The sequence below is a fragment of the Nerophis ophidion genome, linkage group LG15 (assembly GCF_033978795.1).
Source record: "Nerophis ophidion isolate RoL-2023_Sa linkage group LG15, RoL_Noph_v1.0, whole genome shotgun sequence".
NCBI lineage: Eukaryota > Metazoa > Chordata > Actinopteri > Syngnathiformes > Syngnathidae > Nerophis > Nerophis ophidion.
This window is the reverse complement of record NC_084625.1, coordinates 16,679,787-16,697,662: the sequence shown is the minus strand read 5'-3', so window position 1 is coordinate 16,697,662 and position 17,876 is coordinate 16,679,787. Positions and strand designations below refer to the sequence as shown.

Below are 17,876 nucleotides of genomic sequence, written 5' to 3'. Positions count from 1 at the left end.
TATATATATATATATATACACACACACACACGCACATACACACACACACACACACATATATATATATATATATATATATATATATATATATAAATACAAAAGATTAAGTAGATGACCTTGACTTGGTCATTTAAAAAGTAGTTTGCCTTCTGAAAAAGTGTGGGCTCCCCTGTTTTAGATCTTTGAGTTAAACTCGTAAAAATGGGAGCAAAAACACAAGTGTTGCATTTGTATTTTTGTTCAGTATATTATACCAAGGTCCGGCTGGCTAAAATGTACCGGTATTACGGAATATTGGTATTATGGGATTTATGGAATATCGGTATTTTGGGATCTGTGTCAACATTCTCCAGCTAACTTAATACATATGTTTTGGCTGTGCCCATCCCTGTGCACTTATTGGACTGAAATGTTTAATACTTTGGTAATTGGCAAAAAGATCGAACCAAATACTCTAAGCAAACTATTAGGAGTAGGCCCACCTTCTCTTAGCATATCTAAAAAGAACTTGGTAGCATTAACGACTTTGTTGACTAGGAGACTCGATGTGCTAAATTGGAAAGCCGCAGCGCCTCCTTGCCACACCCGCTGGATTGTAGATATTATTTTCTTTTAACAACACTCAATAAATGTTTGGGAACTGAGGAAACTAATTGTTGAAGCTTTGAAAGTGAAATTCTTTACCTTTCTTGTTTTATGTAGAGCTTCAGTCGTTCAACAGTCCGGGGTCTCAGCTGTCGTATTTTACGCTTTATAATTTGCCACAAATTTTCGATGGGAGACAGGTCTGGACTGCAGGCGGGCCAGGAAAGTAACCGCACTCTTTTTTTTACGTAGCCACGCTGTTGTAACACGTGGCTTGGAATTGTCTTGCTGAAATAAGCAGGGGTGTCCATGAAAAAGACGGCACTTAGATGGCAGCATTTTTTTTCCAAAACCTGTATGTACCTTTCAGCATTAATGGTGCCTTCACAGATGTGTAAGTTACCCATGCCTTGGGCACTAATGCACCCCCATACCATGACAGGTACTGGCTTTTTAACTTTGCGTCGATAACAGTCTGGATGGTCCGCTTTCCCTTTGGTCCGGATGATACGATGTCGAATATTTCCAAAAGCAATTTGAAATGTGGACTCGTCAGTGCACAGAACACTTCTCCACTTCGCATCAGTCCATCTCAGATGATCTCGGGCCCAGAGAAGCCGGCTGTGTTTCTGGATGTTGATAAATGGCTTTCGCTTTGCATAGTAGAACTTTAACTTGCACTTACAGATGTAGCGACAAACTGTATTTAGTGACAGTGGTTTTCTGAAGTGTTCCTGAGCCCATGTGGCGATATCCTTTATAGATTGATGTCGGTTTTGGATATAGTGCTGTCTGAGGGATCGAAGGTCACGGTCATTCAATGTTGGTTTCCGGCCATGCCAGTTACGTGGAGTGATTTCTCCCAATTCTCTGAACCTTTTGATGATATTATGGACCGTAGATGTGGAAATCCCTAAATTTCTTGCAATTGCACTTTGAGAAACGTTGTTCTTAAACTGTTTGACTATTTGCTCACACAGTTGTGGACAAAAGGGGTGTACCTCGACCCATCCTTTCTAGTGAAAGACTGAGCATTTTTTGGGAAGCTGTTTTTATACCCAATCATGGCACCCACTTGTTCCCAATTAGCCTGCACACCTGTGGGATGTTCCAAATAAGTGTTTGATGAGCATTCCTTAACTTTATCAGTATTTATTGCCACCTTTCCCAACTTCTTTGTCACGTGTTGCTGGCATCAAATTCTAAAGTTAATCATTATTTGCAAAAAACATCAAATATGTTGTCTTTGTAGCATATTCAACTGAATATGGGTTGAAAATGATTTGCAAATCATTGTATTCCGTTTACATTTACATCTAACACAATTTCCCAACTCGTATGGAAACGGAGTTTGTATACAAAACGTGAATGGAAGCTTTTGAAGTTGATGTAGTGTTACGATCGATTCCCTCGAGGATGCGTCGAAATTGAACACAGCAAAGGTAAGGTTTAACTATTTATTTGAATAACAAAAGGTGCTAGAGAACAAAAATACTGGAGCTAAGAAAAGGCAAACAAAAGACGCTAGCATGAAAGCTAGGATAAACAAATAGTAAACTAAACTGGCACATAGGCACACAAAGGGGAAAACAAAACATTTAGCATGAGAGCTAAGAATGAAAAAAATTGCGCAGCGGGAGAGCTCGCGAGAATAATACAGAAATTGCATGTAAGCAAAAGCGCAAAGCAGACGTACCGTTGTGTATGAACAAATTTGGATCCCAGACTGAACAACAAAAGATGCAGGCTTATATAAGGCAGGTGATTAGTGAGGACAGGTGTGCAGTGCACAATACGAAGTTCCTGCAGTCCTGGGTTCAAATCCAGGCTCGGGATCTTTATGTGTGGAGTTTGCATGTTCTCCCCGTGAATGTGTGGGTTCCCTCCGGGTACTCCGGCTTCCTCCCACTTCCAAAGACATGCACCTGGGGATAGGTTGATTGGCAACACTAAATTGGCCCTAGTGTGTGAATGTGAGTGTGAATGTTGTCTGTCTATCTGTGTTGGCCCTGCGATGAGGTGGCGACTTGTCCAGGGTGTACCCTGCCTTCCGCCCGATTGTAGCTGAGATAGGCGCCAGCGCCCCCCGCGACGCCGAAAGGGAATAAGCGGTAGAAAATGGAAGGTGTGCAGTGCCGTGAGTAGCAGGTGAAACTGATAAGCTATCATGGTGACCGACTAAATGGGAAATAATAGGATCAAACGAAGAGTTAAAATAAAAATGGAACAAAAAACAATAATATGTGGAGGATCCAAAAAGCGGATCTCAACATGTAGGGGGCTTTGAAGGCTACAACATAGACTCCAATTAGCCACATCTTTCAAGCGTTTATCATCTTTAAAATCGTATAAAAAAAAAAAAAAAGACGTGTTCTTGTCCTTCATTGTGATCGATAGGCAAAATACCCCAAAAATTGCAGTTTAACTGTAATGGGCCACTGTAGCGCTAACACTAGAACCCCCTGCTGAGTCATTTGGTGCCACTCCAGTGTTCTTATGACACAATAAATGTTAAAAGGGCTGCAAAAGGTGATGGCGTTGCTGAACGCTCACCGTTCGATAGCCATAAAAACTGATTTACTTGAACACATTTTTTTTGCCGTTTAGTGGACGTTTGCAATTTATAAGTGAATGTTGAAAGATCTCAAAAGGGGATGTGAGAGTGGGCACATTCTTTGCAAGGGAACATGTGTGTTTGTGTGTGTGTTTGCTTCAATTGAACAGCTGCCTTATGAATTGTCCTTTTCTTCTTTGTGTTCGTATTTGGGTTGGAGGGGTTATGACGGATGAGTGTGCTTGGGAGCAGCGGGGGAAATCAATGCTCACTCCTCAGAGGAGTGTGTGTTTGGAAGTATGTGTGTGTACTTACCCTGCACGAGGCGTGTTTGTTTGGAGGTCAGAGGGTGGATACATTCATTGTTTTGGCAGCCGAAGCGGTGCGGCCCAGTAGTTCGGACCACTTTCCTTTGACTCAGCACGGTGGCTCTGCACAGCTGCACAAACACACACACACAAGCTTACATCAGGTCACACAACACAACAGAATAAAGTGCATGATAAGTTTGTAAGAGGCCACCCGAACACGTGTGTTTGTCGCAGGTCTCGATGACTGCCTGCAGCAGTACGTGTGCGTGTTCGAGCGCGGAGGAGTGTGTGGCGAGAGGCTGCTCAGGATCAGCCACGCCGAGCTGGAGGACCTGGGAGTGTCTCGCATCGGACACCAGGAGCTCATTCTGGAGGCCGTCGACCTGCTGTGTGCACTGGTGAGTGGATTTTGTCGATATAGTCAGACGTAGATGATGTCAAATGACATTTAATTTCGGTTTCATGACATGCCTGGAGAGAAAGCAACGGTACAAAACTTTGCTAAAAAAAAACAAAAAACAGCGATGTTTCCAGTAGGGCTTATTAAAAGTAGAGATCAAACTATTTTTTGTTTGGCCGATTATCGCCGCACATATTTAGCATTTTGATGTACCGTATTTTCCGCACTATAAGGCGCACCGGGTTATAAGGCGCACCTTCAATGAATGGCCTATTTTAAAACTGTGTTCATATATAAGGCGCACCGCATTATAACACGCATAGAATAGATGCTACAGTAGATGCTGGGGTTACGTTATGCATCCTTTAGATCAGGGGTCACCAACACGGTGCCCGCGGGCACCAGGTAGCCCGTAAGAACCAGATGAGTAGCCTACTGGCCTGTTCTAAAAATAGCTCAAATAGCAGCACTTACCAGTGAGCTGCCTCTATTTTTTAAATTGTATTTATTTACTAGCAAGCTGGTCTCGCTTTGCTCGACATTTTTAATTCTAATAGAGACAAAACTCAAATAGAATTTGAAAATCCAAGAAAATATTTTAAAGACTTGGTCTTCACTTGTTTAAATAAATTCATTTCTTTTTTTACTTTGCTTCTTATAACTTTCAGAAAGACAATTTTAGAGAAAAAATGTAAAAATGATTTTAGGATTTTTAAACACATATACCTTTTTACCTTTTAAATTCCTTCCTCTTCTTTCCTGACAATTTAAATCAATGTTCAAGTAAATAAATTTTTTTATTGTAAAAAATAATAAATACATTTTAATTTAATTCTTCATTTTAGCTTCTGTTTTTTCGTCGAAGAATATTTGTGAATGATTTCTTCAAACTTATGATTAAAATTCAAAAAAATATTTTGGCAAATCTAGAAAATCTTTAGAATTAAATTTAAATCTTATTTCAAAGTATTTTGAATTTATTTAAAAAAAATTGTTCTAGAAAATCTAGAAGAAATAATGATTTGTCTTTATCAGAAATATAGCTTGGTCTAATTTGTTATATATTCTAACAAAGTGCAGATTGAATTTTAACCTATTTAAAACATGTCATCAAAATTCTAAAATTAATCATAATCAGGAAAAATTACTAACGATGTTCCATAAATTCGTTTTTTAATTTTTTCAAAAAGATTCCAATTAGTTAGTTTTTCTCTTCTTTTTTTTGGGTGAATTTTGAATTTTAAAGAGTCGAAATTGAAGATAAACTATGTTTCCAAATTTAATTTTCATTTTTTTCCTGTTTTCTCCTCTTTTAAACTGTTCAATTAAGTGTTTTTTTCATAATTTATTCTCTAAAAAAAACCTTCCGTAATAGCAAAAAAAATGTACGACGGACTGACAGACAGAAATACCCATTTCTATATATATATATATATATATATATATATATATATATATATATATATATATATATATATATATATATATATATATATATAAGGTAAATTGAGCAAATTGGCTATTTCTGGCAATGTATTTAAGTGTGTATCAAACTGGTAGCCCTTCGCATTAATCAGTACCCAAGAAGTAGCTCTTGGTTTCAAAAAGGTTGGTGACCCCTGCTTTACATGGAGCTGCGCTAAAGGGAATGTCAACAAAACAGTCAGATAGGTCAGTCAAACTTTATTAATAGATTACAAACCAGCGTTCTGACAACTGCGTTCACTCCCAAAATGATTAAACAGCTGTTTTATTATTTTCCCAGATTCAATAAACAGGTGAAAAACAGTCTGATACTGTTACGGTGAATCAAACGTTAGTGCAATCACAATATAGTAACACTCGAAATAGTGCAAAGCAATAATATATCAATAACTTGCTCAAAAGACAATGTCACACAACACAACAAACAAAATAAATATGTAAAAGCTCACTTTAATAAATTATTCCTCATCCACAAATCCCTCAAATTATTCTTCAGTGTTCGAATCAAACAGTTGGGCGAATACGGCTCCGTCTCGTCGAAGTCTTCATTAAACGACTCAGTGTCGTTGCTGTTAATGTTAAAATTCTCTCGCTGCTACTCTATTCCCGTGTTCTACTGTGTGACTGATCACCTTGAGTTTAAACTCTGCGTCGTAAGCGTGTCTCTTAATAGGAGCCATTTTGGGGTCTTTATATAAACACACAGAAACGGCACGCCTCCCGCAGTCATATATCCCAGCATGCACCGCGCGCTTCTTCTTCTACAAGGGAAAAGGAAGTTGACGGCTGCTTATCGTAGAAGAAGAAGAGCACTTCTTCTTTTACGGGGGAAAATGAAGTCGGTGGCTGCTTACCGTAGTTGCGAGACCTGTTGTGGCTCAATATTGGTCCATATATAAGGCGCACCGACTATAAGGCGCACTGTCAAATTTTGAGAAAATTTGAGGTTTTTAGGTGCGCCTTATAGTGCGGAAAATACGGTATATTATATTTTATAGGATTTTTATTTACAGCTACAACATATCTACATCAGCAGCTACAATATATGCACATATGATACCAGTATTCAGTGTTGAAAAAAGACTTAGTGAATTGTAATAACCACTGCTCAAGCACCAGCACATTTGCCCTGCTTGAGAAAAGTTCCCATTTTATTTTCACCGCCGCGCTCTTGTGGGCCACGCAGCCCCCTAACCTTTTTTTGTTTTTTGACCTCTTGAAATCCAATTACTGTCCTCATATCCCAACATCTTCCCGGTCCCATTTTGTTTGTTTCCACTACTGCAGCCATGGAGTCGCTCGACGATCCTCTGTACGCAAGACTAATTTAGGCCAGTTTCAGGTTCCGTGATTCAATCAAATAACGTGACAGAAATGGATGGACATGAAGACGACAGAAAAGATATCTGCCAAAAATCGCAATTTTATTTTAATATTTTTTACTCATAGGAGACTTTTTAGATACGTAAGGAAAAGTAGGCAGCAGTACACACATTCTCATACTTTTTGTAACATCCAGGAAGAAATTATGTCTGCCATCTTAAAAAATGTCGGAACTTTAATCTATGTGAAGGAGCCCAGAAAATTTGTTATTTAAGTGTTCCCAATATTTTAGGGTTCCTCACGAGGAAACCTTGCAATGCATGAATCCATAAACAGCTATAAGATTCTATAAAATTTAGTCGGCAGCAAGTTATTGTGATGGAGAGAAGTCCCATATTTTTACCAATTTTCACAGGAGAGTTCACGTATTTTAAAATTAAAATGTTAAAGCTCCTTTTAAACACACGTAACAAAGGCGCTTGTGAAATCCCCATATTTTTTTTGGTGCTAATGTCAGAGGTATTTGTTGATGAACCCCAAGATGCAGAGATGGAGGCAGGCATTGGATATGAAGACATTATTTAATATAAATAATAGAACAAGAACAAACAAAAAGCACGCACGTGGGCGGAATAACAAACTAAGGGAGCTAGCACTGGAAGCTAGAAAATAAAAAGGAACTTTAGCATGGAAGCTAGAGGATAGCAAACAGAAAAACTGGAAATAACTAATGGCTAACAAGAACAGCTTAACGCTACGACGACCAGGACAAAATGTAGCACGACAGGTAATAGCTGAAAAAAATCACAGACACGACAAGAGCAACATATGGCAACGACAAGTCCGAATGACAATACAATGATCCAGCCACTGACACAACACAAAGCAGGTACAAATAGGAGCGGGCTGATTGGCAACAGGTGTGGCCAGGTGCCAATCAGCCGCAGCTGTGGAGGAACACAGCACTCCGGGAACAAGACAGGAAGCTGACAAAATAAGAGCACTAGACAGGAACTAAGGACAGGAAATACTAAACACAGAGGAAACAGACAAATGCAGAGGAAAAAACTAAAACATAGACAAACTGTCAGAGGAAAGCCTGACAGCTAAATTAAACAACATTATCTATTCATTCATTTTCTATCACTTGTACCTTTCAGGGTTGCGGGGAGTGCTGGAGCCTATCTCAGCTGCATTCGGGCGGAAGGCGGGGTACACCCTGGATAAGTCGCCACCTCATCGCAGGGCCAACACAGATAGACAGACAACATTCACAATCACATTAGCGACGCATCAAACATTAAGTCGCTACTGTGCCGACGTTTCCCAAAATAAAGCACAACTTAAATCAGGGGTGCCAAACGTACGGCACGCGGGCCTGAAAGGATTTTTTTGGGCCTGCGTGATGAGTTTGCCAAGTATAAAAATGAGCTGCTTTTTTTTTTAATGAAAGAAACTGGTGTTCTAAATGTGTCCACTAGATGTCACAATAGCAATTCTGTTAGGCAAGCAAACAGCAAGAGGTACACAGTAAAGGGTGACTTTGGCTCCTCCTCCTCGACCCACATGAAACTTAAAACCTGCCGTTTTATGTCTTCTGCTTCGAACACCGTCTTTTGGTACCCTCCTTGCTCCAAAATGTCTCTGTCAAACACACGAAAAGTGAACTTAACCCATCACAAAAGAGGTATTTGATACCTAAAAGAGTTTACATGTGTTTTTTGTTCAATCCCAGAAATACTGTGTCTTCAAGTTTAATCCTGGCTTTGTAGATACACTGAGACAAAGTCTAAGCTCAATGTGGTTTTGAAGCTGCACCAATTTCCTCAGAAATTTCAACAAAATTGAAGTATTTTGTCCATAGGATTATTTGTGATTTGTACGTTTTCATAATGTGCTTGTGCTATTTTTAGCCAAAGTAAACAACCTGGAGTTGTCTTTATTTCTAAGTTATCATGCCAGGATTTTACCGTTACGGCCCACTTGGGAATAGATTTTCCTTTATGCGGCTCATGAGCTAAAATTAGTTTGACACCCCTGACTTAAAGCCTTGTTCAGCTGTTTATTAACCTATACTGTTCATATTTAAATATTTTCTTCTGCAAATGAATATCAGTTATTGGCCTTCTTGATAACTAATAACCGGTATTGGCCCTGAAAAAAACATATCGGCCGATTTCTAATTAAAAGCCCTTTAAAACTGTCCAAGAATAGATTTTGGACACTTCGGAAACAAATAATATGGTTTGTAAAATACAAAAAGAGAGATCAACATTACAATAATCCATGACTAAAATATGTGTGTGTGTGTGTGTGTGTGTGTGTGTGTGTGTGTGTGTGTGTGTGTGTGTGTGTGTGTGTGTGTGTGTGCCCAGAACTCGGGCCTAGAGACGGAGAGTGTCAGGACTCTGGCTCACAAGCTCGGCGCCTCGGCCAAAAATCTTCAGAACTTTATCTCCGGACGCCGCCGCAGCAGCCAGTCCGAAAGCAGAACGTCGCGGCGGCTCCCCAATGACCTGCTGACCTCGGTGGTCGACCTCATCACTGCCGCCAAGAGCCTGCTAGCTTGGTTGGACAGGTGAGACACACAGACTCCCGCCGGCAGCCTTTCTTTACCTACTCAGACGTACAGTTTGTCTTCACTCTCATAATGATTTTGGTGTAAATAAGAAAATGAAAGGGAAAACCATAACTCTGTTTGACCACGTGTTCATTTATTAACAAGTAAGGTTGTCACCAGGCCACAATTTCAGTAGTCGAAACCGATACTTTTGAATTTCCACCATTCTTGATACTTATTCCATACCAAAATTTAAAAAAACTTTACCCATGTACTTTTAAATTCACTACTTTATTGAAAACAGTTTCAAACTCAAGCATTTAAGAATACTGTGCTTTAACATCCTTAGTACTAGCTGCCAATAGGTAACTATACATTCAAAATGAGTCACGGTTGGGTCGAATCTTTATACGAGGGTTGTTCTCCCAGGATGCAGACAGGAAAATATGCGTGCGGGTAGAATATGATTTTATTTCTCATAAATCATACGACATACAAAAAGACAGGAATTTAACAAAAGGAAAGTGCGTCGACCGAACGGGAAGCTAAGGCAAAAAAACAGCACAGGAATCAGGAATCGAGAAACAGGAATAAACAAAAGGAACTGTTGCTTACAACAAACAAGGAAGCCAGGCAGTGTGTGGCGAGGAACGCGATTAGTGCCCGGCAGCAAGTGAGCATCCCGGTCACTAATCAGAGGCAGGTGATACTAATTTGCACTCATGGCAACTAAAACAAACCCAGCGGTGAACTGAGGGAGTCCAAAACTAAACAGAACATGACAGATCATGACAAAATAAATTTCGACCTTTTTTTGTCCATTTCTGGTGTTTTTTTCAGAACCTAGATGCCTAGTGTTAAAAAGTGTATCTAAGCTGTGGTTTCTCAACACTTTTAGAATTTAAAGAGGTTGGGTTTCACACTTCTGGAGGTTTTCTGCATGCCGTGATAATGCACCCCCCCAGGCTTGTGGTGGCGGACCTCCGCTCTCACTTACTCGCGCAAAATGCTTGTGTGATTGCTTCTATTTGATGCATTTTTATAAAATTAATTTTAAAACACTGTATTTTAACAGCTAAATGTATTCAGTGTTGTGGCGGTTTCACTCTTGTGGTGCGTTTTCCTGGCCGACAGATCTTCGGGAGCCCTGTATACCATACTTGCCAACCTTGAGACCTCTGATTTCAGGAGGAGGTGGGTGGGGCGTGGTTAAGAAGGAGGAGTATATTTACAGCTAGATTCACCAAGTCAAGTATGTCATTTATACATATATATATATATATATTACATATATATATGCACACACACATATATATATATATATATATAAGAAATACTTGGTTTTCAGTGAATTCTAGCTATATATATATATAAAAGAAATACTTGAATTTCAGTGTTCATTTAATTACACATTTACACACACATAACACTCATCATTGTTGAGTTAAGGGTTGAATTGTCCATACTTGTTTTTCTAACCATATGCATGTACAGTAGATGGCAGTATTGTCCTGTTTAAGAGTGTCCCAATATTGCTGTTTACGGCAGATGAACTGCTTTATGGTAGACGAAAACGGACTGCTGTTGTTGTGTGTTGTTACCGCTCTGGGAGGACGTTAATGAAACTGCCTAACAATAAACCCCCATAAGAAAGCAAGAACCCGCCCTCGATCGTTCTACTGTTATAACGTTATTGGGCAGACATGCTGTTTATATTGTGGGAAAGCGGACGTGAAAACAGGCTGTCGACACGTCACTCAGGTCCGCATGGAGCTGGAGGCCACGCCCCCTCCAGCTCCGCCTGAATTTCGGGAGATTTTCGGAAGAAATATTGTCCCGGCAGGTTTTCGGGAGAGGCGCTGAATTTCGGGAGCGTCACGGAAAATAAGGGAGGGTTGGCAAGTATGCTGTATACAGTGTTAATCAAGTCATTTATTTTTCATAAACACCCTGGGGTTGGCTTTCTTTCCAACTATATGTGTTTTTTCTCTGGGCGTGTTTCTTTCTCTGGCTCCAACTCCAACAACGTCTCTCATCCCAGCTGCTGCTAATAAGGGCTACAGGTGTTTGGATTTTGGAGAGCAGTGCAAAAAGTTGAGGCAAAATAAAAAAAGAAGCAAGCAGGAGGGAGAAGTAGGAGGAGATGGGAAAGTGTCCGCCTTCGATGGGTGTCAGACAGAGAAAGACCAATAGCTGAGTTTAATTGAACCGGGGCGTTAAATGGAGCATTCAGGCTATGATTACAATTATTTTAGCAGCTTAAGGACTTTAGAATGTTGCTACTTACAGCAATTATGCATCACCTGCAGTTGGGTCACGGTTGGGTCGCATCTTTATACGAGGGTTGTTCTCCCAGGATGCAGACAGGAAAATATGCGTGCGGGTAGAATATGATTTTATTTCTCATAAATCATACGACATACAAAAAGACAGGAAATTTGTCACGGCAGGTTTTCGGGAGAGGCGCTGAATTTCGGGAGTGTCCCGGAAAATAAGGGAGGGTTGGCAAGTATGCTGTATACAGTGTGAATCAAGTCTTTTATTTTTCATAAACACCATGGGGTTGCCTTTCTTTCCAACTATATGTGTTTGTCTCTGGGCGTGTGTCTTTCTCTGGCTCCAACTCCAACAACGTCTCTCATCCCGGCTGCTGCTAATAAGGGCTACAGGTGTTTGGATTTTGGAGAGCAGTGCAAAAAGTTGAGGCAAAACAAAAAAAGAAGCAAGCAGGGGGGAGAAGTAGGAGGAGATGGGAAAGTGTCCGCCTTCGATGGGTGTCAGACAGAGAAAGACCAATAGCTGAGTTTAATTGAATCGGGGCGTTAAATGGAGCATTCAGGCTATGATTACAATTATTTTAGCAGCTTAAGGACTTTAGAATGTTGCTACTTACAGCAATTATGCATCACCTGCAGTACGTTGGGTTGCTGTCACCATGGTTACCAAAAGTGAGTGAATGGGAACACCTGCGTAGGTTATTACTGTGTATAAATTAGCCCTCTGGAGGTTTGATTACAGTCAAGTTTTTTTCTTTTTCTTGCATTGTGGGACACAAACAAGCAAAGACTTGAAGGGAACGTTTCCTCCGCCTGCCACAACCAATCGCATTCTTGCGGATCCCGAGGAGTTCAAATTGATTTACCGCCACCGACGACGGAGTGAAGATGTTACTCTGCTTGGCCTCTCTGTCCCTTCATGTAATCGTGACTCCACACAATCACTTGCAACGTAACGCACACACACGCAGACACAAACTAAAAGGTCTTAAAATGCCAGACGCCCACTTTTGTCCTCGGGCCCAGCACGTGCAAATGGACTTGACGTGTAGAAACCCCCTCCACGCACACGCACACGCACACATCTGCATGTGCCAAGAACACAGGCGGCCGCCCACGTAACAATGATGCAACAGTAAAACGGCAACGAGAAAGGCATCGACCCAGCGGAGCTTGATGCTCGCAGATCTTTACTGCGGCTTTATTGCTGGCGCGCTGGTATGGGACAACAATGTCAGTGAATCGGCTAAAATAAATCATGTAAAGCCAAAGCTACTTCCTGACGTGTGTTAATACAGCACAGGGACATTACGTGTGCTTTTGTGCGACATTCGCTCGTCAAACTGATGCACAGGCGGAGAAGAAAAACATCTCCTTCGTCCGTCAGGAGCGAAATTCACAGCTCCTCGTTTACTCTTGACGTGCACATACACAGAGACCTGCCGATGAATTATTAAGAGGACACCGCTCTGAGAGAGACGCATTTTGCTGCTTTATTGCTAAACAGGCAACTGGTAGAAGATTCCCCGAAGATGCACCTTGACTGGAAAATAGCTTGTAAAAGCAGAGGCCCCCAACTGTTTAAATTTATGGAGTGCTTCTGGACAGGACTGAGAGACCCCCTAGCAAATATTTCAATACACCTACATAATACAATGAAAGTGAGTGAATGTCCTGAAAAGGTCCCATACTATATGCGAATTATGAAAGGCTTTGCAAAGATCTCGCCTTAATTCTGTAATTTAGATCAGTGGTTCTCAAATGGGGGTACGCGTACCCCTGGGGGTATTTGAAGGTATGCTAAGGGGTACGTGAGATTTTTCAAAAATATTTTAAAAATAGCAACAATATTAAAATCCTTTATAAATATATTTATTTAATAATACTTCAACAAAATATGAATGTAAGTTCATAAACTGTGAAAAAAAATGCAATAATGCAATATTCAGGGTTGACAGCTAGATTTTTTGTGGACATGTTCCATAAATATTGATGTTAAAGATGTCTTTTTTTGTGAAGAAATGTTTAGAATCCAGATGGATCTCTATTACAATCCCCAAGGGCACTTTAAGTTGATGATTACTTCTATGTGTAGAAATATTTATTTATAATTGAATCACTAGTTATTTTTTATATCTTTTTCCCCCAAATAGTTCAAGAAAGACCACTACAAATGAGCAATATTTTGCACTGTTATAGAATCAGAAACTGATGACATAGTGCTGTATTTTACTTCTTTATCTCTTTTTTTCAACCAAAAATGATTTGCTCTGATTAGGGGGTACTTGAATTTAAAAAAAAATCACAGGGGGTACATCACTGAAAAAAAGTTGAGAACCACTGATTTAGATGGTCAAAAAGTGTTTCTAAAGCCCAACTGGAAATACAGAGTTCCTCTTAGAACTGGGTGATAAAAAGATACCAATATAAGTCGTGATGGACGCATAATCAATATTTATAAAAAATAAGTTTGATTTGATAGATTGATTGATTTAAACTTTTATTAGTAGATTGCACAGTACAGTACATATTCTGTACAATTGACCACTAAATGGTAACATCCGAATAAGTTTTTCAACTTGTTTAAGTCGGAGTCCACATTAATCAATTCATGGTACAAATATATACTGTCAGCATAATACAGTCATCACACAAGTTAATCATCAGAGTATATACATTGAATTATATACATGGTAAATGGGTTGTACTTGTATAGCGCTTTTCTACCCTTTTTTAAGGAGCCCAAAGCGCTTTGACAGTATTTCCACATTCACCCATTCACACACACAATCACACACTGACGGCAGGAGCTCGTGACTAGGATGGTAGAAGGTGGGGATTGAACCAACAACCCTCAGATTGCTGGCACATCCACTCTACCAACTTCGCCACTCCGTCCCCACTCAGGGGGTGAAATGTGGAGGGGGGGTAGGTTTGGTTGATATCAGCACTTCAGTCATCAACAATTGCATCATTTGAGAAATGGACATTGAAACAGTGTAGGTCTGACTTCGCAGGACATGTACAGCAAGTAGTGGACATAGAGAGATCGGAAAGCATAATAACAAATATATACATTTGATTATTTACAAACCGGGGAGGTGGGATGTGGAGGTGGGATGGTGTTAGTTTAAGGTTGAAGTTGCCTGGAGGTGTTCTTTTAGTGCGGTTTTAAAGGAGGCGAGAGATGCACTTTGTCGTAAGAAACCGGAAGTCGCGAAACAAGGTTGGTTGCATGTCCAAAGACATTCGCTGTCTAGTAACCGAGCAAGGCAGGAAGTTATCACTAGTGACACGCTATAACCAGGTTGCAGTATTAATTACATATCGAGTTTAGTTGTACTGCAGTTGATTCTCTTGATAGAGTGAGAAGAGAAAATAAAACGAGTGCCGCACAGAGGGGACACATTTTGGATTAAACAGGAAAAGTCACCTGAACAATACGGCCGTTTTTATTTTTCAAAACGAACCGTAGTCAGACCAAAGACCTGACCACTTTAGCACCCGCTCACCCAGAGCAAACAACTGACCCATAACTTCCCGGCACAAAGCCTGCGGAAAATAGTTCTTCTCAGGTTTTGTCTTTGTTTACAATTTCATATTTTGCACTGTTTTTTTTGGGTTTTTTTACACAGTGTTAAACATGTCTCGCATATTCCTTATTTCTGTGCCTTAATTTTAAGAGGATATTTTTAAGTGTTCAACGTGATTTTAGAATTTTGTTTACAATGTTTGAGTGTTTCCCATGGTTGTGTTTCTGCCTTGATAGCTGAGGAAGGTTACATTTGAAATACAAATGTTTACATTTAATATATCCTGGCTCTTATTTTCAGTATCGAACGATAAAAAAATATCAATATCGACTGATAAAAAAGCAAATATTGTGATACACTTTTTAGCTATAATGCCCAGCCCTGGTCGCTCGTTTATCACAATCAATTGCCGGCTGACATGACTGTGGTCAACAAATTTCTGCAAATATTTACATAGAGCATAAAAAAATCTAATGTGTTTTTTGTGTATCATGGGTTGGCTCATAGAATTGCACTGCACTGAAAGATGGTAATGAGTGTACATGAAAGAGAATGCAGCGCATCAGGTTGGATGCAACATGGAGTTATGCTGAATAAAATGTGGCGGTAATTTAACTGTTGGCCTTGGCTTGCCATCAAAGTAGGCCTATGCCATATATAATATATTATTATATATCGTTACAAGCGCTTTTTGATGATGGTCCGTGAGGTCAAACTACACATTTTATCAGGGTAGTGCCAACAATCTGTCCCGACTTCCGACGAAAATATTGCTGTGTAACTTTACAAATACATTTGGCTAATAGACATCAGTAAAATGTGACATAAATACTTAGTAAACCATCTTGCAAGCAGCATAAACAAGAGAAACCTACAGCGTAGGACTCGTTGATTGCGATTTAAAGTTCCTCTGAATAGGATTCGGATTCGGCTGCGTATCTGGCAACCTCAGTCATGGAGAGTGGGAAGGGACTACATAATTTTGACCGTCATTGCAGTAACAATTCTGGCCACATTATTACACATGGCACCTTTAACAAATGCTATACAGGTAGTCTAAGTCAGTGCTTTTTAAAAATAGGGTCGGGGTCCATCGTTGGGCCTAGAGGGCCGCCAAAAAATATCAGTTTCTCGGCTGAAGTCCATATGGGCCGCTGGGGTACCAAGTTGTTATACACTTTTCCACCACTTGTGGCAGTAATGACAATATCAAACAGAAGAGGTCTGGAGCTAAAGGCATTGAGAAGATTCTAAAGCGTAAAAATATGACTTGAGTGGTGAAGCTGTATTTTCATTTGCACTTAAATTTTATTGACGGTATATTCGAAAAGCATATTCTTTACTAATTTAGTTTTAATTATTTTTGCATTGCGTGATTGTATGTAAATGTGTATGTAAAATTAAGTCATGGTTTTATAAAATTTGACAATGTTTATCATGTTAAACTGTAAGTACGTTGGATATAATTATTGAATACGAGTATAATCAAGAGTAATATTACTTATTCCGTGTTGATATTTGAGTGGAAAAGTTGACTGGAAAAGTTGGGCCTCGAGGGCAAAAGTTTTAAGAACCCCTGGTCTGAAAAAACTTGTAACAGGCCTTATATTTTAGTCTACTATATTTACTGTCATTTTAGTTGACTAAAATGTTGTTTAATTTTGTTGACTAAAGCTAGACTAAAACTAAATCAATTTAGATAACAAAAATTGGACTAAAACTAAAATACATGTTTGTCAAAAGACCAAATGAATTATAAACTTCTGTCAAAATTGAAAGGGACACATATTACTGTTCATCATTAAAAAAAAATACATGTTTAAAAGCAAATGTGGTCCTACCTGATAAAGGCTTAATTATGCATTGGAGACATTTCATGTATTTGGTATGAACACGGTAAGAAAATAAGAATACCAAATTATTTTAATTTTTCTTATTAGAAAACTTATGTTATCTCAGAACGTCATGAGGCCCTGATGGTTGGCCAGCAGGCTGCACACTGCCTTAGGTCCTTCATAGAAATATAAATATAGCACACAGCCTCAATAGCGATGACCCACATGGCACATAGCGCCACAGACTTAAGCACCAGGGACCGCGGCCCCCTTCATATCAAGGTCTTCAGCGCAAAGGAGGCACCTTGTACTGTTTGTATGTACTGTTTTGGGCCGTTTTCATAAAAACTTGGATTTCTCAATCCCAAAGGGCGACAATCAGCAGTTGACAAAGTAGTTCCTCTCCAAAATAGAACGACCCATTTTCCTGGTTCTGCCCCACATAAAGATAGGAATCTTCTAAACAAAACTAATAGATTTACAGATTGGCTCTAATTAGAATGTGCAGGTGTACCTAACGAAGTGTCAATTGAGTCCATCCAAACGCAACATTTGTTTACCGTCTCCTCTGCAGGTCTCCTTTTGCTACTGTGGCAGATTACTCGATAACCCGAAATAACGTCATCCAGCTCTGCCTGGAGCTCACCACCATCGTGCAGCAGGTTGGTGAAACCGTCTGAAGGATGACGGCTCTTATTGTTTCAAGTGTGTTGGCGTGGGCGTGATGCTGCACTCTTAAGAGCGTCAGTGAGACATTTATTTTTCGTTGTTGTTACCATCCGTGTGCTTCCAGCCTGTGTTTGAGAATTGACAGGCTTATAAATAACAGACGGATCTGTCTGTTAGTGTGTGTGTTTGTGTGGGAATGATTTTATTTGCCAGCAGCGTGCAGGTGAAGGGTTCAGTAAAACGCCACGCCCTGACCAGACAGCATACGCATGGTGTGTTGTGTCGATGCTCTGCTCCCTACCGTCACATTCTGCTTGTCTTCCACAGGACTGTACGGTGTTTGAG

The 17,876-nt window shown here is 39.9% G+C and overlaps 1 protein-coding gene and 1 long non-coding RNA gene across 3 annotated transcripts in view; one reads left to right on the top strand and one right to left on the bottom strand.

The window, feature by feature from the left end:
• cnksr2a (connector enhancer of kinase suppressor of Ras 2a) overlaps positions 1-17,876 on the top strand; it is a 100,893-nt gene that overhangs the window by 10,913 nt on the left and 72,104 nt on the right. The window contains exons 1-5 of one of the 2 annotated variants that reach the window (XM_061921548.1): positions 3,691-3,848; positions 7,819-8,902; positions 9,034-9,236; positions 17,437-17,524; positions 17,859-17,876. The exon at positions 17,859-17,876 is cut by the window's right edge and continues 24 nt beyond it. In XM_061921548.1, coding sequence (XP_061777532.1) covers positions 8,900-8,902; positions 9,034-9,236; positions 17,437-17,524; positions 17,859-17,876 — 312 coding nt within the window. In that variant the 5' untranslated portion in view covers positions 3,691-3,848; positions 7,819-8,899. Of the gene's footprint in view, positions 1-3,684; positions 3,849-7,818; positions 8,903-9,033; positions 9,237-17,436; positions 17,525-17,858 lie in introns of those variants that run through there. The other variant, XM_061921547.1, reaches the window with a different exon arrangement.
• Positions 1-17,876, bottom strand: part of LOC133569314 (uncharacterized) — a 59,020-nt gene that overhangs the window by 11,555 nt on the left and 29,589 nt on the right. Inside the window, exon 3 of the long non-coding RNA XR_009809792.1 lies at positions 3,455-3,578. This is a non-coding gene — a long non-coding RNA (uncharacterized LOC133569314). The remainder of the gene's footprint in view (positions 1-3,454; positions 3,579-17,876) is intronic.